The 21,703-nt window shown below is 59.0% G+C and overlaps 1 protein-coding gene across 3 annotated transcripts in view; it reads left to right on the forward strand.

The window, feature by feature from the left end:
- The window catches only part of MAEA (macrophage erythroblast attacher), a 30,735-nt gene extending 13,419 nt beyond the window's left edge, over positions 1-17,316 (forward strand). The window contains exons 2-10 of one of the 3 annotated variants that reach the window (XM_032632559.1): positions 1,534-1,716; positions 3,562-3,765; positions 7,760-7,882; positions 8,697-8,810; positions 11,324-11,400; positions 12,344-12,452; positions 15,595-15,728; positions 16,027-16,222; positions 16,440-17,316. In XM_032632559.1, coding sequence (XP_032488450.1) covers positions 1,534-1,716; positions 3,562-3,765; positions 7,760-7,882; positions 8,697-8,810; positions 11,324-11,400; positions 12,344-12,452; positions 15,595-15,728; positions 16,027-16,222; positions 16,440-16,535 — 1,236 coding nt within the window. In that variant the 3' untranslated portion in view covers positions 16,536-17,316. The remainder of the gene's footprint in view (positions 1-1,533; positions 1,717-3,561; positions 3,766-7,759; positions 7,883-8,696; positions 8,811-11,323; positions 11,401-12,343; positions 12,453-15,594; positions 15,729-16,026; positions 16,223-16,439) is intronic. The other 2 variants (XM_032632560.1, XM_032632561.1) reach the window with 2 other exon arrangements.
- The last annotated feature ends 4,387 nt before the right edge of the window (positions 17,317-21,703 follow it).

Here is a 21,703-nt window from a genome sequence, read left to right on the forward strand (position 1 = left end):
GGGGGATCCTTCACCACATGCGGTTTGCTGTCTGCCACGAGCCTGGTACCGTGTTGGGTGCTGTACGCAGTGGTCACTTTCTGACCAAGTGGACACCGAAGGAGCCCCTCCGTTTTTTCTTACAGGAAGTACTGAGTCCAGAGGATGCGGCCAGTGTGGGGGGTGGACCACAGAGACCAGTCCGGTGGCCCAGCAGGTGGCCCCGAACGTCCTTGTGAGGCCGTCTCCCGTGTCCTGCCGGGCTTGGCCTCTTAGCTCGGTTGTGCTTTGATAGCCACCCCACAGCAGGTCATCAGCGAGCCCGAGTCCCAGCGGGGTGACCACCCGTTGCCGAGCCCACCCCGTCACACGTGGCAGATGTGGCTCAGCTCGTGGCATTCTGCCCCTCAGACTACTGACGAAACCCAAGGTGTGGACAGGCATGTTTATGCACTGCCGAACGGGAGTGCTAGCTGAGGGCAAGGACGGTGCTGGCCTTGCTGGGTCTCCGGCAAAGAGTCCTGCTGTGGTGGTCCTTCCGTGGCTGGAGCCTGGCTCTGCCATCACCCCAGGGTCTCTGCTGCTGGAAAGCCCAGGCTCTGAGCCAGGCCTGGGTCTCCTCCCTGCCAGGCACAGTACCTGGCACACGGCTGGTGCCTAGCAAGTGTCAGTGGAGCCAGCAGTGCCCCGGGAGTGGGTGCTTCCCTGCTGCGCGGGCCTGAAGACGAAGCGCTTCACAGGGGCGGTTTGTGGCAGCCATCGCAGAATTCCACAGAGACCTGCCGTGTGAGCAGGGAGTGCTGGCAGGGAGTCCCTGTCTTCGGTGGGTTTCCCTAGGGGTCCCCGGGGTGCGGTGCTGGATCCTGCCTACTGTGCTGTGATGACCCTGGGGGCCGACGAGTGTGTGAACAGCAGTTCTCCAGACTTTTCAGTGATGCTTCGTGGGTTTTCTGTCTTCCCATGCTCTGGAGGGAATGGGTGGTTTTTTAATAACTCAGGGGAATGGGCGTCCTCTCGTTGAGATCAGTTAAATGTGTGCCTGTGATCTCCCATGGGTGCTGATGCCGTCACCTTCCTAACCCTGAGGTGCACCTGAGGTGCTGATTTCTGTCCGGCCTCAGCCTGGTGCCCGCCAGGCTCATCGGCATCTCTGCTGCACATCGTGGGCTTTCATGTCCATCGATTAAAGCCCCCAGTACTTCTCTCCTTTTTGCTCATTTCCTTAGCTGTGTTATTCTAGATGAACTTGGTGATCTTTCTGTCTGCTGGCTTGTGGAGGTTTCTGGGAAGAGTGGAGGCTGCACTACATCTTAGATGTGGGTCAGGGTGCATCTTAGCCTTTGTGTCCTTGTCTAGGAGCACAGGTGACCCTCGCACACATGGGCCTTTTGTGGGGCTCGGGCAGGTTTTAGAGGAGATACAGTTTTAGAGAATGAGAAGCCGAAGCCTCTTGCCTCAAAAAGTGCCACGAAGGAGGCCCGCACATCCTGTGTGGACGATGGGTGGTGCCCACCCGCTGACCGTGTGGAGTTAGTGGCCTTCTGTCTTCTGCAGGTGCCCTACGAAACACTGAACAAGCGCTTCCGTGCCGCACAGAAGAACATTGACCGGGAGACAAGCCACGTCACCATGGTAGTGGCTGAGCTAGAGAAGACCCTGAGCAGCTGTCCAGCCGTGGACTCTGTGGTCAGCCTCCTGGATGGTGTGGTGGAGAAGCTCAGTGTGCTCAAGAGGAAGGTCAGTGCTGCTTCCGGGCCATGCTGCCTGTCCTGCCCCCAGGCTGCGCGCACCCCACGGGCGCACCCTTCACCCAGTTGTCCTGAGAAGGGGCCGCCTCCTGGGGTAGCTGCGGTGGAGGGGCCCCCCCTCCCCTGCTGTCCGTGCTCTGGAGTCTGTCAGCTGTAAGGCTGGCTTCCCGACCCACATTCCTGTTCCTGTAGGGCCAGGTTATCCTGACTCCAGATGTCCCAGGGAGCCCAGGTTGGGGAGGCCAGGATGGGTGGTAGATTGATTTATTATTTTCACAATTTCACCTCAGAACAGCACATAGGGTATCTTGTTTCTGGGAATGGTAGGTATGCCCACTGATAGGCCTAAAAAGTGAGATAAGATATCTGAAAACATTGTATTCACCAGAATTGGAGAGCAGGGGGTCAGGGGGGCTAGAAGGCGAGGGACCCCTGCTGCCTAGAGAGAGCCCCCAGCAAGGGCCTCGCTGGCCAGTGACTCAGGGCCATTAGAGTTGGGGGCCTGATGGCAGGCCAGAAGTGAACTTGCCCAGAAGTGAACTTGCTGGGAGAAGCACTGCCGCCCACCCCCTCCTTCAGCCTGGTCTGAGTGGTCCCAGCAGGTGCTGCCTCCAGGCTCCAGGTAGAGTAAATGCAGTTCTCTTGAGTGGAGGATGCCTTCCATCTGAGCATCAGATTGTTAAACTACAGTAACCAGGACAGGTACACAAGACACCACGACTGCGACACAGCAGGAGTAGAAAGAGATCTGCACAGACTTCGGGTACAGAAGCTATCAAATACCATTCTTTACTGTGCTTAAAGGCTGAAAAAATAGCTTGAAAATATTTGCAGGGAGTAGAAAGTATGTCATTTAAAGTTAAAAAGGACCAAGTAAAAATACAAGAAGTGAAAAATAGCAGATGAAAAACTCAAACGTTTGCTTACAACAAACATTTTAACACTTAACAATCAGACCGAGCTGAAGAGAGAGTTAGTGAGCTGGAAGGTCGGTCTGAGGAAATTACCTAGAACACAGCACAGGGACGAAAAGATGAGAGCGCCTGAGAGGGTGAGAGATTAGGGAACAGAGCAGGGACTATGCAGTGGGCCAGAGTCCAGGAGAGGCGGGAGGGAGAATGACGGGGAGACCTAAACAGGTTAAATAAAAGTAAACGTAACTAGGACTTTCACAGTGAGACTGAAGAAAAGAGAGACAGAAAAATCTTCACAGCAGGTAGAGGAAAATCTGCTTGTCAAGGAGCAGCAAGTATCCTGACAGCTGACTTCTTGGTGGCAGTCGGAAGCCAAACCACGGTGGAATGTGCTGGAAGGAAACAAGGGCCGACCGGAATTCTGGACCTGCTGTCCAGTGCGTAGCCACCAGCCACCTGTGCCCACTAACATTTAAATGGAATAAAATCAAGAATTCGCTGCTGGGGTTGCACGAGCTGCACTCCAGATGGCTGCCAGTGGCTGCCGTGTGGCGTGCAGGTGCAGAGCACCTCCACCTGGCTGTCTTCATTTTGAGCAAAGTTGCCTTTAAGGGAAAGTATTATAAAAGATAGAAAGTCGCGCTATAATGACAAGTAGTTTCATTAACCAGGAAGCTATGACAAAGTTTAAGTTCCGTGCCTCTGGCAGCACGGCCCCAGCGTATGTAAAGCAGTGACATCCCTGAGGAGGTGGACAGACCCTGCCGTCCGCCTGGTCGCAGCAGCCCCGCACACTCTTGCCATCTGTGGCCCTGGGCCCCAGCTCCCCTCTGACCTCCCTGCCTCCTGGTCCTCGGCGATGGGGGTGGGGCGCCCGGTCTCTACCCGTCCTGAGCGCCCCCTCTGTTCACGTGTCACAGGCGGTGGAGTCCATCCAGGCGGAGGGTGAGAGCGCCAGGCTTTGCAAGCGCAGGATCGAGCACCTCAAGGAGCACAGCAGCGACCAGCCAGCGGCGGCCAGCGTGTGGAAGAGGAAGCGCATGGACCGCATGATGGTGGAGCACCTGCTGCGCTGTGGCTACTACAACACGGCCGTGAAGCTGGCGCGCCAGAGCGGCATCGAGGTGGGCGCGGGGCCGCGGCTTCCCAGCCCTCCGTGGAGGCTCCACTCGGCCACTCGTGCGTCCTGAGCCGGGAGGTCCCCTCCCACCCGTGACGGCTCTGGGGTGCGTCGCACCTGCCGCATGGTTTGCACGTGTTCCGAGGAGCTGGAGTGTGGACAGGGATCCCTCCCCGCACCGCTGCCCGCTCTCCTGCCGCCGGGCGCGTCCCGTGACTGTCCTCCTGGGGTGACGCCTTTCTCTGGGGTCAGGCACGTTTTCCATCTGTCCGTGTGTGGTGGCCCCGGGGGTGCAGGTGTGGAAGTACTCGATACCCTAGGCTGCTGGCCGGTGGCGAAGGGGGCTGTCACCACCCCCCGCCGGGCCTCTGCAGGTCGGCCTGCACCCTTCTCTGGCCTTTGGGGCTGTGTGGCTGGGGGCAGTGGTACCCTGGTGTCCCGAGAGCAGCCTTCACTGCGGGGGCGGGGGGGCAAGGAACAGTTGCTCGGGCTGCTCAGACCAGAGTGCGTGGCCAGCCGACCCTGTCCACGTCCCGTGTCGACTGGAGCCTCTGGCAGCAGAATCCGTGTGGACGGCAGTGTCTCCCTCGTCTCCACGTGGGGTCCCGTCTCAGCCTGCTCCTCTGCCACACGCTCGGGACCCACCGGTTCCGCCCCTCCTCACTCTTAAGCTCTCAGTCTGAGCACTGCTGGCCGCCTGGGGCCCACCTGCCCCCCCCCCCCCCCCCGCCAGTCCCATCCCCTGGCATGGCTTAAATGTCACCCGTGTGTGCATGGCTCCCACCCTCGGTCGAGGGGCTCAGCCCTAGCCGCTCGAAGCCCCAGCATGAGACCCTGCCCCCGTCCCGGCAGGTGGCCTTGGGTCCCTGACAGCATCGTCCTGTCACCCCCACACCGGCATCCGCAGGTCCTCACTGTGCGCCCTGGCCCCGCTTCCTGCTGTGCCCATGTCCCTGTCTAGTTCCAGCCCTAGGCCTTTCCTTCCACGTGACTGACACTCGTGCAGTGGGGCTGGGGACGGGGGGCTCCTCACTCTTGCACCCCAGCCCCGGGCGGCTCCCCGGAGCTGCATGTGCCGTGTGCCCAGGCTCCTGCTGTGGACGGCAGGGCCACCAGTCTCAGCTCGCTGCCCAGTGGTCCCTGGTGCCTGCTCTCCTCACCCCTCCCTCCCCTGCCCAGCACGGCCAGCTTCTGACCGACGGGCTCTCCTAGCCTCACATTCCTGGCACAGCCTGTCCATCTGCGGTGGGCGTCAGGCTTCACTCCCGCGCCCCCCCTCCCCCCCGCACACCTGCGAGGGCGTGGCCACGCACACCTGCGGTGGCTGGTGAGGCACGAGCTCCCCACGCCTCCTGGCCCCCAAACGTGCACCTTGTAGAGGGGAGAAGCACGAAGTCAGACGAGATTTGGTGAAGGTGACGTGTCTGCAGAAGTGCCAAGAGGGACGGGAGGGCGGCGGGGGAGGGGCTGGCGGTCCTCAGAAGAAGGTCGCAGCCCCAGGAGATTGGCATGCACCTCGTCGAGGAGACAGTCCTGGAAGGGGGTTTCCACAGGAGCCCCCAGCTTCACACAGGGCGCAGAAATCCAAGTCTCTTTCAGAAGCAGATGCAGGAGGACATCCTCTTGGCCTTGGGGTTGGGCGAGGCCTCCCAGGAAGAGGCTGCAGCTGGGGCTCCTTAATGTCAAGAACTTCTTTTCATCAAAAGACACCACGAAGCGGGGAGTGCGGGCTACGCAGACGGCCAAGAAGGGAGGAATGCCCGGTGGAGTCCACCGTGGTCCCTGCGTTAGCAGCTTCCATGCTCGCGCCTCCCGGGAGCGGACTGTGGTTGGCGCTCACTCTGGCCCACCTCCCGCCGGCTGGTTTAACATCTTCACTGTGGCTCCCATAACTGAGGGTCCGAGGATGTCAGAGGACCGTCAGCAGGAAAGGAAAGACCTGGAAAGACCGGGGATGCCGGTGGGTGGTGCGGGGGGCGGTGCAGGCAGGAGAGGCCATCTCTTGGAATTTAGAGCAGAACTGGAAAAGGTGGAAAATGGGAGAGAAGAAAGACTAGAATGTCGTCTGGGCGCCTGGCCTTGCCCAGTTGGAAGGGTTCAGGAGAAAGAAGACAGTGGAGAAATGGCCAAGGAAGCGACATGAGAAAGCCCACCTCTGCAGTGAGGGCGGTGAGCAGAGAACTGGATTAATGAGTCCTGGTGGCGGCAGCCACGGGGTACCTCGTCATCAGAGCTCCCCTCGGGAGGGCAATGCCAGGTAGCAGCCGGGAGGAGCAGTGGCCGTGGCGCTCGGCCCGCCACACTCCCAGCCCTGTCTGACTGGGTCCTGTTCCGTAATCGTCGGTCAGGACGGGGAGGTTGGGGGTGCCTCTTGTGGGCCCAGCCACCGTCCCTACTGAGGACGTGGGTAGAGCTGCCCTTGCGTGGCCACCCTGACCTGCCCACTGTCTGGAGCGGCCGTGCAGGAGCGGGAAAGCTGACAGGGCATCTCCAGTGTGCCCCGCCCCCCGCAGCAGGAGCACACCCCGGGTCCTCTGGTCAGCTGCTCTTCTGCCCTTGACCCATTTGGTTCCGCAGGAGATGCTTCAGGAGCTAGCTGGTCCATGGGCGCCGCCTTGTTGCCAAGTAACTGTACTCGATTATTTCTTCTTGTTAATTTTGCTGTAAGTGCCTGGTTTTCACTGCAGCATCATTAGCTATATGCATTCAGCGACTTTCTCTTGAAATAGAATAGGTGTCTCTGGGGCTTCCCTGATGGCGCAGTGGTTGAGAGTCCGCCTGCCGACGCAGGGGACACGGGTTCGTGCCCCGGTCCGGGAAGATCCCACACGCCGCGGAGCGGCTGGGCCCGTGAGCCATGGCCGCGGGGCCTGCGCGTCCGGAGCCTGTGCTCCGCGGCGGGAGAGGCCACAGCGGTGAGAGGCCCGCATACCGCAAAAAGAAAAAATAGGTGTCTCTTACTTAAAAGCTTGCACCTTAACGCTGCATCCACCAGTAGGACTCTGTGTCCTTTTGCAGCACAGCTCCCGCAGGGAGCTTGACATGGCCCTGGTGCCTGGGTACGGAAGTTCGGTGGCGAGCTCCTGGCTTGCTTTGCCGTGGCAGACCTTGGTCGAGAGAGTGTGGGCGAGAAAGCTCTCTTGTCCTGTGCTCTGCAGTGCCCAACAGCCCGTGAGGCCTGAGCGGGGACTCTGGAGACACGGGGTTCCAGGGATGTTTGTGTTGGGTGTTCCACCTGGTAACTGGGAAAACGATCTTCACTAACGTTTACTGCTCGAGTCTGTTCCAGATGGAAGAGAAATTTACCTTTTGAAATTTTCGTTTTCTTCTAATGACCCCCCTCCTTTTGTGATGTCTGAGCATTCATCACCTTGCCGTGTGCGACCAGGGAAGTCCTTCTCGCTGGCTGTAACCCAGCCTCTTGCTGGGGGCCTTGCACTTCCTGGCACCACACAGAGCCCCCTTGACTGCAGCAGGTGTGCACTTGAGTTGGTGGGTTCGTTACTGCGGGTCCCTGGTCCTACTGGGATCCTCCAGCCCCAGATGCAGCTGTACTTGGCCTGACCTCCCAGATTGCCGGGCCTCAGGGACGGAGAGAGGGGAGCAGACAGCGGAGGGCAGAGAGTTGCAGCCCCTAACCACCCCGCTGCCCCTTCTCAGAAATCTAAACTTTAAATCAATCTGCAGAGCAAAACACAGAAAGTGAGAGTATGAACTGCTGGGGTCTCCACGGCTGCCCTGAGAGGTGATGGGGGCAGACCTCTGCCCTTCAGGGCCCCAGGTTCTGGCAGGGCCTGGGCTCTCAGGGGGCCTGGGAGCCAGCATCTAACTGGGGCGCAGGCCTGCCTGCTGTGCAGACCTGGCCCGCGGAGGGGCTGCCCCGGCAGGGGGCGGGGGTGCTCCTATAAGATGAGACTGCTGGGCACCGGGTGGGTGTCGGGCCGGCCTTGAGCGGGTCCGGGGTCCCGTGCTCTGAGCCAGTACTTCCTTCCCTGCAGGACTTAGTGAACATCGAGATGTTCCTGACAGCCAAAGAGGTGGAGGAGTCCCTGGAGAGGCGAGAAACAGCCACCTGCCTGGCCTGGTGCCACGACAACAAGTCCCGGCTGCGCAAGATGAAGGTGTGCGGGGCTGCGCCTGGGCGGGGCTCCTGGGGGCGGGGCTGCGCCTGGGCGGGGCTCCTGGGGGCGGGGCTGCGCCTGGGCGGGGCTCCTGGGGGCGGGGCTGCGCCTGGGCGGGGCTCCTGGAGGGGCGGGGCTGCACCTGACAGGGCTCTTGGAGGGGGCAGGGCGCGCCTGGGCAGAGCTTGCAGGGTGGGGAGGCAGCTTCGCCACCTGCAGTAGAGCCAAAGTGCTTTCACCTGTTGGTTCAGAGTTCTGGGGTTCTGATTCATAGTGGAGGATTATTGGGTTTGGTGTGGGTTTTGGGGTTTTATTGGGGGTGGCGTTTGGGTTTTGGGTAAAATCCCAGAAAAGTGCACCCCCTCTGCATTATGGTTTGGCCAGAAGTTCTGAGCACGAGGTGTTGACCGGGCTTGCGCTTCGCGTGGCCGCTGCGGGGCGGGGGGGCGGGGGGGGGGGGGCCGGTTGGCGCCGGGTCGGCCCCCACCCACGTGGGGAAGCCGGTGGGAGCGGGTACCCGCCTGCCAGGGTGCAGAGTTCCAGGCTGGGATATTCTCCAATACAGCCTTTCTTGAGACCCACAAGCAGCTTAAAAATTAGGCACTTAAACATAAATTGCAGAATTTAAACATGCTTACTGAAAGGTGTCATTTGCCTTAGGGCTTGCAGAAATGCTTGATTGTATTAACCTTTCCTGCCTCTGTCAGAAAAACTTTGTCTTCTGTGTTCTAAACTGAGTGCCTCTAACCCCGCCCCGTTGAGCTTGTCGTGTGCACATAGTCACCAGCCAAGGGTGACACTCTCTGCCACTCAGGGCCGCCAAAGCGAGCACGACGCGAAGACGGGACGGAAAAGTAGAGTGGCCAGTGGCTCCCCTAAAGAGAGTGAGGATCTTGGTATGGAAACCATAAAAGGAAAGCCAGAATTGGTATGTAACACGCGCCCGCTCTCCTGCTCCACCCCCACGGCTGTGCGCTCGGTGGGGACCAGGGCAGAAGGAAAATAGGCCTCCGGTCGCGAAAGGCGGTTTCTGCAAGCCCTGTTCCCTCCCAGAGAACACTGCTGCTTGGCCAGGGCACACCACGTGGGCCGGGTCAAAGCGGGGGCCTTGCAGCTACCAGGGGGTGGGCTGGCAGGGACCGGATCCACGGACGGCACATTCCTGTGACCTCGCCATGTAACTTGAAGGAGCATAAGTAGTCGTCCAGAAGCGCACTTGGAGAACAACCTGACGCCACCGGAACGTGCTCAGTACAAGATAGCGTCTGAACACAAGTCAGTGCGCAGTCACTGTACAGTTCGTACATGTGTGGGCACACGTGAGCTCCTGCACTAGATCACACTCGCAGGCCGGGGAGGGGAGGGAGCTGGGGCGGGGGCTCAGGGGTGCCCGTACCAGATGCCAGGGATCCCTCAGAGCAGTGATGAGATTCTAGACGAGAAAAGAAACTCTGAGACCCACGTTTCCCGCAGTTGAGAAATACATCCAAGGGTAGGCGCAGCAAGGAAAGTCTCCGGAGTTGACCTGGGTCTCTGGACACGTCAGGCTAACAGAGGCAGCAGCGTGTGTGCTGCGTGTCTGCAAACTCGGAAGGGGTCATAAATGGGAGAACGCCACGCCTTTCTCAGACAGCACGGGGCGTGTTCAGCCGGCAGCACATGACGTCACCCAGATCGTAGCCTTCCACGTGGAGTGTGACCGCCTGCTTCCCTCTCAGCGGACTGTTTGAAGGTTAACCTGGAGAGCAAAGAGCCACCGTAAATAACGCAACACATTTCCACGTGTCAGTTGTGTAGAGCTGTGGCCCAGCGTTTACCCGTGACGCTCCTCGGCTGCACATCCACCGGCGGCCCCAAGCGGAAGCAGTCACCGGGCCCCCGGAGGCAGGCGGGGCCTCTCCCCGCTGCTCCCCGCTCGGCCCTGCTGGTCTGGCCTCTGAAGGGGGCGTGTCCTCTTCACTGGTTTGTGCGACAGCTGCCAGGCGTCCCGCGCTCTTACCCACCCAGTCGGGGGTCAGGACAGACTGCTGCCCAGGGCTTAGTCCCCCGTGCAGAGGGCAGGGAGTGGGGCTCGGGCTGGGAGACCGCCTTCCCTGAGCACCTGTGGGGTTGGATGTGTGGGCACCAGGTAAGTGGCTCTCTGCATCTCTGCCGTGCCTCGGACGCCCTGGGCAGCACCGTCCTGTGGTCAAGTCAGCCCGGCCTCACCCCGTGTCCCTGGGGCGGGGCTGGGGGCTTTGTGGAGGGTGTCCTCCCAGGGTCCGGCCCAGGCGCTTCCCCAGAATGCAGTGTGCACGCCGGGGCTTGGGTGGGGAGTCGCGGGCTTGGCAAACTTGAGTTGAAGGGTCAGGCGTAGAGCACCGTGCACGCCATCTTGTGACCTGGGCGCTGTGGCAGTGACAGTGAGGTTTGCGTCCTGTTCTGTTAATTCCAGGTATTCTGTCTCTGGTGGAAACCATGTTCAAGATGTGAACATCTAAATTACTTCTTTTGTAAAATAATCCAGGTTTTTCACCTTAGGTCATGAAAGTTCACTTTGCCTGCTTGCCCTCTACCCCCAACCGCAGGGGTTTTAGCCCCAATTGGATTGATATGGCCAAGATTTCAAAGTTAGTTTGGGCTTCCATACAAGCGACCCCCCTGGTTGGGGGGGCCCCATTAGCCGCCCGCAGAGTCTCCCGTGGAGCTTTGGGACTGACGCCTCCCAGGTGACGCCTTTGGGAGACGGCCACCTCCTGGCACAGCAGCCCCAGCCCGCCCCGCAGCCTCGGCAAATCCTGGGGCTCCTGCCCCTTCCAGGAACCAGCCCCTGACTGGCTCTTGCTACCTCTGCCTCCTTCACCTGGTCCTGGCCAAGTGCCCCAGCCCCACCCCCACCGCCCCCCGCCGGGGCCTCTGAACTGGCTCATCCCTCTGCCTGGAGCATTCTCTCGGAGTTCTCACGGCCCCCACCCTGAGGGTACGCGCCCAGCGCTCCCTCCCACCCACCGGGTGCCCAGGCCTCAACGCTGCCCGGCTCCGGAGCCGCCTGGCGGTGGAAGGCGCCCCGTGTGGCTGAGGGCTGCCGGCCGGCGAGGCTGGAGGTAGAGGAGGGCGCACGCTCGCCGACTTACAGGAACCGGGCCGCTTGTCTGTGCGGTTACCCACCGCCCTCTGCGCTCCCGACGGCCCACACTGCTTCTCGCCCCCGACACCGCCTGCCGGCCCTCCCTGCCCTCCCCGGCCTGGCCCGAGGGACGCACTCGGGGGCACACTTGGCCGAGGCTGCGCTGGGAGGGGCCGGGCCCAGAAAGCCACGGCTGTGGATTGAGATCGCGGTTTCAGTGGCAGCCCTGCCTCCCTGGCGACTCGGAGCGGCTGTCGCTGTGCGCGTGGCCTCAAGCTGGCCCGTGGCTCCGGTGACCCCGTCTGAGCTGCCCGTTGTCTTGTCTTCACCCTCAGAGCTGCCTGGAGTTCAGCCTCAGGATCCAGGAGTTCATTGAGCTCATCCGGCAGAACAAGAGGCTGGATGCTGTGAGGTAGGCCTTCCTCCTGACTCTCGGGGCGGGCGCTAAGGGTCCCCTCCCGGTCTGGTTTGGGGCAGGCAGGGCGGGTGTCTGGCAGGTCTTCTCTGGCTGGCTGGGCCCTGCCCAGGGACGCACTGCCCTGCTTCTCTCCCATTGCTGAGCGGGGGTGAGGCCACAGGCGCCCCCGACAGGGCCAGGCCTCCACCGCACTCTTCCCGTCGTGGTCCCTGGAGCAAATGGCCGTCCCAGGTCAGGCTGTGGGCAGCGGGGAGCACAGTGTCCCCAGGGCAAGAGAGCCCTGGGCAGCTGTGTCGGTCCTCCCGCTGCCGCAGCTTCAGCCTCGCGCCCTGAGCTCTGTCTCCTGGAGGCATGGGGCGCCGGGCTGGGGGGCTCCCAGCCCAGGGTGTGGTGGTTAGAGGGTGGGCGGGGCTGGTTTTGCTCTCCACGGGGAGCCTCAGGGAAGGAGGCTGGAGTGCAGGCGCGGCGGCAAGGGTCCCCGCCCCCTCCTGCTGTTTCCACCTGCACAGACAGGGCTCAGCGCCCGGGGTCTGATCGGTGGACGCGAGTGAGGCTGTTCTGGGGGTCACTGCAGAGGCGGGAGGCTGGACCCTCTCTGGGGCCCCAGGGGCTGTGCAGGAGGAGGGGCGGGGCGGGTCGGATCCGGGTGCCATGGATGTCGTTGGGCCCGATTCGTGGCACCCATGGTCACCTGGAAGGGCTCGGGCAGGTACCGTTTGCGTTCAGGCACTGCCTCTGGGTGTTCTCTAGGTGGGATTCTGTACTTGGTGCCTCGCAGCCCGTCCCCGTCCCCTAGAGGAGGGGGTGCCTGAGTACCGAGGCTTTCCGCGTGTCTGGGTGGGGGCGGGGCCCAGGATCCCGCAGCTACCGTGGAGCCGAGCTCAGCTTCCCGGCGCTGGGAGCGCAGACTTCAACAGGCCGCACTGTCCTTTTCCAGACATGCGAGAAAGCACTTCAGTCAGGCCGAAGGGAGCCAGCTGGACGAGGTCCGCCAGGTCATGGGCATGCTGGCATTCCCACCGGACACGCACATCTCCCCCTACAAGGTAGGGTGCGCCTGGGGGCCCCGGGAGCTCGTAAGGTCTGGTCTGTAGTCACTGCCACAGTTGAGCGTGGCCCACGCACGACTTGTTCGTTTCCCGACTTGGGCCTGGTTCGTGGGACCCAGGGTCATATTTCCCGTCTTGTTCCCATTGTGCTGGTAAAAGAAACATATCAGGGCTTCCCTGGTGGCGCAGTGGCTGAGAGTCCGCCTGCCTATGCAGGGGACACGGGTTCATGCCCCGGTCCGGGAGGATCCTACATGCCGTGGAGCCGCTGGGCCCGTGAGCCATGGCCGCTGAGCCTGTGCGTCTGGAGACTGTGCTCCGCAACGGGAGAGGCCGCAACAGTGAGAGGCCCGCGTACCACAAAAAAAATAACTTATATCAGAAAACCTCCCGAAGCACATCAGCTGCAAAGCACAGCTCCAAGTGCCTGACCGCTCCCTTTCCCTCCCCGGGGGCGCCTCTCTCACTGGAGTGCCTGGTCGGGGCTAGACAGGCCGGGGCCTCTGCACGGCTCTGCCAGTGTCTTTCCCGACCGTGCTTGCTCCTGATCTGCTTTCTCTTCCCTGCGCCAGGATCACTGGGCACGTCTGTCCTCGGTCCCTCCCCCTTGGGTGGCTCTCCTTGACCTTGAGGTTCCATGTGGGTCTGGGCAGGGGCATACCCCCCACAGCTGTGGTCCTTTTGAAACCTGGGGCCCGCCCTGATGACCTTTGAACCTTCTCTTGGAAAAACCCCGCAAGTCCCGTCCTGTAAAACCTAAGAAGTTTGACAGCCCCCCTTCATTCCTTCCCTTCTCCTTCCCCTGAGGTTCAAACTGGCTGTTTTCTCTGGGGTGGGCCACTGAGTCCTGGGTGCCACCCACCACTGGTCTCCTCTCCTCAACAGCCTTTCTCAGTGTTTACAATGTGAACAGGGTTTCCCAAATCCGGAAGTTGTGCTTCCTTTTGATGAACGATTCTATCTTTAAGTCATTCCTCTCTTCTTGGTTTTTGTTATAAACACTCAAGAGAAGCCAGGCTACACCTTCATTACTTTGCTCAGAGACAACTCGTCACCCACAGCTCCCCCGTCCACGAACACAGTTCGGCCAGGCTCGGCACACCTCATAACAAGGAGCCCTCCCTCCAGTTCCCAGTAACATGATCCTCGTTCCATCTGAGGCCTCATCACAGTGGCCTTGACAGTCCACAGCTCCTAGGTTTCTCTGCGGAGCCTGGGGTTGCTCCCTGCCGCTCTCCCCTCCTCCTCCTGGGCCCACCTTTTAATGGTCCATTTTGTGTGGCATCACCTCCAAGCTTCTAGCTGCTGCTCATTGCCCAGTTCCAAAGCCACACCCCCGTGTTTAGGTATTTGTTTCCTAAAGCATCCACTTCCGGTAGCGGGTTTCTGTCTTAGTCCCTTCTGGCGTCTGCAACAACACACCACAGATGGGGGCTTGTGAACAGCAGAATGTATTGCTGTTGGTTCTGGAGGCTAGAAGTCCAAGATCAGGTGCCAGTGCGGTCTGGTGAGGCTCTCATCCGAGTCGCAGACTTCTGCTATGTCCTCCCGTGGCGGAAGGGTCGGGAGTGCTCTAGAAGCTCTTAGAGGAGCACTAATCCCTTTCATGGGGCTCCACCCTCGTGACCCCATTCCCTCCCAGAGGGCCTCCCTGACCATCGCCTTGGGCCTCAACATTTCAGCATGTGCAGGGAGAGGGTAAAACCCCTTCTTTGTGTGGTGAACCAGCCCTGTGCTCCAGGCCTTGAAGCTGGTCTCTGTCCAAGGCCCTGAGTGTTTGCCCTGCAGCCCCGCCTGCCCCGCAGAGTTCTGTGGGGCCCCAGGCAGACCCGGCCCCTGCCGCCCAGAGCGTGTGGTGCAGGCCTTCGGGAGGTGGCTGGAAGCTTGTCACCCGGACTGAACTCACGCCTTCTGCAGCGTTTGGGAATAAAAGTCAGCAGGTCACAGAGATCTTCAGGTCTAAACTCAGGTTTTAACTCACAGCGTTTGGTCTTCCTGCTCTGGAGATTTGTGAGAAGTGCAAGAAAGGCCGGCCTGCTCTTGGGGGCGAGATGTCCAGCTCAGGAGGACACGGAGCGTGTCCCTTCCCTCCCCGATGTGGCCTTGCAGGGGCTGTGAAGAGCCAGGCGAGTGCTGCCACCATGGCTTTGTGGACAGGAGAGGCCGAGCCTCAGAATGGGCTCCGGGCCAGGGCAGAAGCCACAGCCACCAGGGCAGGCCACCCCTCGCCGGGGCAGAGCTCTCCACACAGCCTCCCACCTATGAAGGTTGGTCAGACAGATTGAGCAGCACAAAAGAGACGATCAAGATGACACAGGAGATCCTCAGCCCAGAGCAAGCGGGGGATCTAGAGTGCGGGAAACGCAGAAACAGAGCTGGGACAGTGGAGTGTCCTGGAAGCGGGAGCAGGGGTGCAGGTACTCCTGAAACGTGCTGGAGCAGCCTGGTTAAGGGAGCGAAACCCTCATCCCTCGTGGTGGGAAGTCACAGGCGTGTCCCGACAGCTCACGGCGGGAACGGGCCGAAGTGCTTTGTTTTGAGAGGCGGCTGTAGCAGAGGCTGCGCAGGGCCTCGGAGTCGGCACTGGGCAGTGCCAGCCCCGGGTGTGGATCTCATTCTCCGTGGACTTGGATAGAAGAAATATTAAAAGCATTTCTTAAACGTTGGAATGTGATGTGTACCGTATGCCAGGACTCTTGAGGAGCTCACACAGAACCTCTGGCTGTGCTTTTGTGTGTGTGTCTCCCCCTCCCTCCCTGCACTCTCTTCTTGAGTCTAAACCTGGGTGGTTTTAGGCATGGACATGATTTAATCTTCTCTTCTAGTAAGTGGTTTCCTGGAATAAGGCTTCTCCTTTCAGACCGTAATGCTCTTAGCAAGAGGCTCTTGCTCGTTCCGTGCTGAGCTGTCCTTGCAGCCCCAAGTCCTTGACTTGCCTCGAGGCCGCAGGACACGTGCCCCAGAGCCGCCGGGTCCCCGCCCAGCAAGTCGGTGTCCCAGAAAGCGCGTCAGCAGCGGGCTCGCCGCAGCCGCCTGCGTCCTAGTGGGGTGACCCTTCCTCCCGTCACCTTTCATCTGCAGGGACGAAGAGTCGCGTTTGTTTGCTGTTGTCACCCCAACTCTGCCCCGCTTCTTCCAGGACCTGCTGGACCCGGCCCGGTGGCGGATGCTGATCCAGCAGTTCCGGTACGACAACTACCGGCTGCACCAGCTGGGGAACAACTCCGTGTTCACCCTCACCCTGCAGGCCGGCCTCTCGGCCATAAAGACACCGTATCCTTCACGCTCGGAGTGGCTCCCCGTGTGCCCCTCTTAGTGTGGGGCTGGGGTCCAAGACCCCGCTCCTTAGCGCCCTCGTTCTCCACCTTGAAACGGGCGCTGCACCCCCCGGCTTCAGGCCCGTGCCTTAACTGGGCTGCAGCCCCACGGTGTTGAGACTGGGGGAGGGGGTGCCCAGTGGAAACCTGCCCAAACTCCACGGATCGAGCCATTCGGAACAGCCTCCCCCGTGGTTCCCCGGGGGACCCCCTAGAACCTCGGCCGGCCCCCGCCCTCCTTAACCCGCGCGCAGGCAGTGCTACAAGGAGGACGGCAGCTCGCGGAGCCCCGACTGCCCAGTGTGCAGCCGCTCCCTGAACAAGCTGGCGCAGCCCCTGCCCATGGCGCACTGCGCCAACTCGCGTCTGGTCTGCAAGATCTCGGGGGACGTCATGAACGAGAACAACCCGCCCATGATGCTGCCCAACGGCTACGTCTACGGCTACAACGTGAGGGCGGGGCCTGCAGGGAGAGCGGGCGGGGTCAGGGGGTAGGGCGGGGCTAGCAGGGCTGGGCCCTGAAGGCTTAGGGCAGGGGTACCAGCCGGAAGTAACTTTTCCGAAATGCAGTGACTTATTTCCCAAGCCTTGGTTCTGTGGGTTTCTCATAGAAACGTTGATTTAAACCATATTGGCCCGTCTTAATGCGCTTGGTCTTTCTTTTCAGTCCCTGCTGTCTATCCGGCAGGATGATAAAGTCGTCTGCCCGAGAACCAAAGAGGTCTTCCACTTCTCCCAGGCCGAGAAGGTGTACATCATGTAGGCGGGTCGCCGCACCCGGGCGGCTGCGGGCCCCTGCCTGCCTGCCTTTCTGTTTCTTGCGACCAAAGATCAGTGAGCAACGACAAACACTCTTGGGAAGAGAAGAAGTAAGATTTAACAAGCTCGTACTTGATTTTGTAACAAGTCAGCTCTTCGACGCTTCTGAAGCGCTTTCACCTTTCAGAGAAACTTCTTTAAAGACTGACCACGCGGAGGGAGGCTAGAACCTTTCACCATAGGAACTGATCCCTTCCCCGTGTTCTCACAGTTCCCTCCCTTTTGCTAACGAGGAACCCCGGGGCACAGGCTAGTCCTCGGCCGTGGCCCGGGAGCGTTGGTGGCCATGCCAGACTGCCCTGCGGCCACTCGGTGCCACGAGGAACCCTGTCACTTCTCTGTAGAGCTAATGCCAAAACGCCAGCACCGCGGGAGGGGCCGGCCTCCAGGACCGCCGCCTGCCTGCAGCCGCGCCCACGGGGCTGTGTTAGGATGTGTGTAGGCTCAGTGTCATGTCCCTCGTGCCGCCTTATCTCCCGCCTGAGAATGTATCCGTGGAAATCCACTGGACCGGAGTCTGCAGAGGCCTTGCCGATGGCTCCGTAACTTTAGCTCTAAACACTATTCATTACAGAAGCCAATAGTTCAGTTGAAGTAAGCACCGATGACTTCAAATCAAATGAACCATTGTAGTTTACACGAAACCATATTGTAGAGGTTTGTATTCAGCGCTTATTTTTGCATGTTGATGTTGATTAGCTAATAAAATGTAAATGTAAGACATGGGAATAAAAGGGTTTCTACTTCTTGTTCCGCGTGCACATCCCACCCCGCCGGTGGTGTCTGCCACCTGGCCGCTGGTCCGGGGTGGGGCCTGGGTTGGCGGAGAGCTGCTCCCACGTGAGCTCCGTCCCAGAGTCCTGCCCCAGGGCCCCTTCAGCCTCACCGCTGCCCCCCGAGGAACACCTGGTAACTGGGGGTCCCTCTGGGGTCGTTTGAGGCCCCTGAAGCAGAGTGTGTCTCCTGCTGAGAAGGTGCCAGGCTGGGAGGAGGGGCCGCTGCTCAGGTCTCCCCGCTGAACTTGGGCAGGGATGGCGCGGCAAGGGGCCTCGGTTAGGATGCGGGCGACCACGTGAGCCCCTCTGCCTAGCAGGTCGTGCCTCGGTGGAGGGGCCTCCCCCTGCCCGCTGCTTCGGCCCCCTGCAGTCCAGAAGCTGCCCAGTTCCCTTTGGCAAATTTCTCTTCTTAATTCACACAGCTTCTGTCACTGTGGCCAAATGGGGCTCAGAAGCAGCTGGAGGCCACTCCGGCTTGGTCGGGGCAGGGCCACCAGCTCCACCAGGTCCCCAGCACCTGGCCCCAGGCGTGCTCTGTGCTGCGAATCTCTGTCCCCGTCGTTCCTGCAGACATTTCCTGCTAGGACCGGCGCTGGGTTCTGTGGCCCCTGCTAACCACTCCCTCACGCCTGTTCTCTGCCATGTCGGCCGAGCCTTCTGGGTTCCTTGGCCTCCTTCCTGACCTCACTGCTGTGCTTCCCCGACCCTTGACCCGCCCGGGCTGCTTGCTGGGTGCTGGCCGCTGTGGCTCCCGGCCTTGGTCCCAGCCCTCTGCTCCTCTGCCAGGCGCCCACGCCAACCCCTATGCCCGGGGTCCACATCCCTGAGACCACGGTCTCCAGGTCGCCGCTGTGTGCTCTGCTTAGTGGGGGCCGAGGATGGCAGCGCCGTCTGAGTGGGTCTCCCCGTGCCCATGTGCCACCAGTCAGGCCCAGCGCACACGTGGGCTCCCGGCTCCGCAGGGGTGCGGGGCAGAGCTGTCCGCGGCCGATGGGCTCCTCGCCGCCACCTGCACCGAGGGAGGGAGCAGCGGGGTCTCTGCTGGCCCCATCCCCGTCCTCTCTGCCTGCCTTCCTGCCCTTTCTTTTCTGTAGAAGTAGGTCTTAGCACACGCACGAGGATGAATTTCTGCACGCATGCGGGCCCTCAGGGCTGCCCCCGGGTCCTTCCCAGGCCAGTGTTCCAGCAGCGGTGGTTCTTGGTGAGAGTGGCTCAGCGGTTCTCAGACTTGGTGAAAACAGAACCCTACTGTCGGCTCCCTGGGTGGCTCGCCCACGGGCAGGGGCAGCTCATCCTTTCCACTGTGTGCAGCGTCCCACTGGACATGTGGAGGGTGACTGCCCCTCCACACGCTGGTGGACACTTGGTTGTTTCCAGATAAACCTGCCCGGAGCGCTCTTGTACGTGGCTTTTGCTGAACACACACACGTGTTTTGTGGGAGGAGTGCCGGTCTTGTGTTACCTTTGCTAAATAGACGGTTGGCCAGCGTGGCCCCCCCCCCCCCCCCCCCGCCGCTCACACTGCCGCCGGTGCCCGGCGTTCCACGTGGACCGCACGTGCTGTCGGCTGTGAGCACCCGCTCCCTGTGGGCTTGTTTAGTTGTGAAAATGGCATGTGTGGAAACACAGATCTTAAGTCAACAGCTGGATGAGTTCTGCTAAATAAATGTTCACATACATTAGCCAGCGGGCCCGGGTGGCCAGCGCTCCCGGCCCCTCCAGACTGTCTGCTTGCCCTGCACACAGCCATCACTCCAGTTTTCTTAACTCAGGTGAGTTTCGCCTTCACTAAAATCAAATCACGGACTGAGCTCTTGGTCCCTGACTTGTCTCACCCAGAAACTCCCGTGGTCTCTGTGGGCCGCTGCTTCTCTATGCGCACCCGGCCTGGTTGTCCACCCGGCCATGGACGCGCGGGCGTTTCCCGGGACGTTGGCACCCCCGTCTCTGGACATTCCTTCTTCTCTCCTGGGTAAAAACCTGGAAGTAGAGTCCCTGTGTCCTGGTGTCGTCACGGGTTTATCGTCGCAGCCACCAAGGACTTCCTGGAGTGGCCACACGGTCCACACCCCTCCGCTCGCCCCACCTCATTCTTTTCTACGTGTGTTTGTGCTCTGCGTTTCCTGGGCTGGATCTGCCTCACTACCCGCTGATAGGTTAGTCATAACTCTGTCAAGCCTTCTGCCCCTTCATCGTTGGATTACCGGTTATCTTAATTAGTAGGGATTCATTACATAGTCTGGCTACCGACCCTTTGTCAGAAATATGTATATACACTTTATTGACACCGTCATTTGATCAGCCGAGGTTTTAATTTTAGTGAAGTTCAATTTATCAGTTTCTTCTTTTATGGTGAATGCCTTTTTGTATTCTGCGAAATATTCGCCTATCTCAACATCAGAATGATATTCTCTTATATCTTCTAGAAGATTTAGTGTTAGCTTTTATGTTTAGGTCTGTGACACATCACAAATTAACCTGTGTGTGTGGTCTGAGGGAGAGGTTGAGGATCATTTCTCCCCAGTGTGTTTATCCTGTTGTTCCAACATCAGAAGACTTTCTCCCCATTGAATGATGGTGGCTCCTTTGTTGGGAAAACCATCCCCTGACTCGCTGTCTGGGTCCACTTCTGGACGTCCTCACACCACACTCCATCTCAGTCACCGGAACTTTAATGGAATTCTTGAAACCAGGGAGTGCGAGTCCCTTTTGTTCTACTTATTTTCTAGGTTTTCAAGATTGTGTCAGCTGCTCTACCTCCCTTGCACCCACATGTAAATTTTAAAATCAGCTCTTAAAATTCTACTGGGGAAAAAAAACCAGTCCGCTGGGATTTAAACTGGAATTGCGTAGAATCTCAAGATCAATTTGAGGACAGTCTTAGTCTGCTCAAGCTGGGCGGCTGAGACAGGAGGATATTTCCTCACGGTCCTGGAGGCCAGAGGTCCAGGACTACGGTGCTGGTAGTTGGGTCCTAGCGAGACCCCATCCGGCGCCTTCTCCCTGTGTCCTCCCAGGAGGGCACCAGTCCTGCTGCATCGGGGCCCCGCCCTTGTGACCTCATTTAACCTTAATTGCCTCCAAACAGTCACACGGAGATATGGCTTTGGGGGAGGGGGAGGCCGATTCAGTCTGTAACAGGGACTTGAAAATCGGCAGTCCTGAGTCTTCTAACCCGTGAACACAGGCTGTCTCTCCACATGTTTATTCAGATCTACCTTCATTTCTCTCATTTACATTTTATAGTTTTCAGTGTACATACCTTGCACATATTTTGTTAATTTAACCCTAATTATCTCATGATCTTTTTATTTTATTTTTTTTTTTTTTGCGGTACGCGGGCCTCTCACTGTTGTGGACTCTCCCGTTGCGGAGCAGAGGCTCCGGATGCGCAGGCTCAGCAGCCATGGCTCACAGGCGCAGCCGCTCCGCGGCATGTGGGATCTTCCCGGACCGGGGCACGAACCCGTGTCCCCTGCATCGGCAGGTGGACTCTCAACCACTGCGCCACCAGGGAAGCCCTATCTCATGATCTTTAACGCTATTGTAAACTTAATCTTTAAATTTACCTTTCCAACATTTCCATTATGGTAACAGACAGACATAGAGTAATTTTGTATATTGACCTTGTATCCTGTGACCTTGCTAAACTCCCTCATTAATCTTAGTAGCTTTTTGGTAAATTTTAAAGAATGTTCTATGTACACAACTGTATCATATGTAAATAAAGACAGTTTACTTCTTTCTTCCTAATCGCATGCCTTGCTTCTCTTTTTCTTCCCTTCTTGTGCCAGCCAGAGCCGCCAGCTCAGGGCTCAACAGGAGGGTGGACATCGTTGCCTTGTTTCCAATCTTGGGTGGAAAGCATTCTCTTTCACTGTTAAGGGTGATGCTTGCTGTAGGTTTTCCTGGGTGTTCTTTATCAGGTTGAGGAGGTCTCCTGAAAATTATTACCATGAACTGATGTTGAATTTTGTCAAATGTTCTTTAGTTTGTCTAAGGAAATTACCATACGATATTTCTTCTTTATTCTGTTGTCATGGAGAATTACATTTTTCGATTTTGAGTGGTTAAACAGACCTTGCATTCCTGAGATAAATCCCACTTGGTATGTTATATTCTTAATGTATCCTGGATCTGTTCTGCTAGGCCTTTGCTAAGCACATGATCTATAACGTACTCTATTATTTTGTAATGTCTGTAGGACATGCAGTGATGTACCCTCTCATGCCCGTTGTTGGTCATTGGCTTCTCCTTATTTTTTCCTTGATCAGTCTCGCTAGAGTCAGTTTTCTATCAATCCGAATTTCTATCAATTTTATAGATTATTACAAAG

Source organism: Phocoena sinus, chromosome 5, assembly GCF_008692025.1.
Source record: "Phocoena sinus isolate mPhoSin1 chromosome 5, mPhoSin1.pri, whole genome shotgun sequence".
In the NCBI taxonomy this organism is placed as follows: domain Eukaryota; kingdom Metazoa; phylum Chordata; class Mammalia; order Artiodactyla; family Phocoenidae; genus Phocoena; species Phocoena sinus.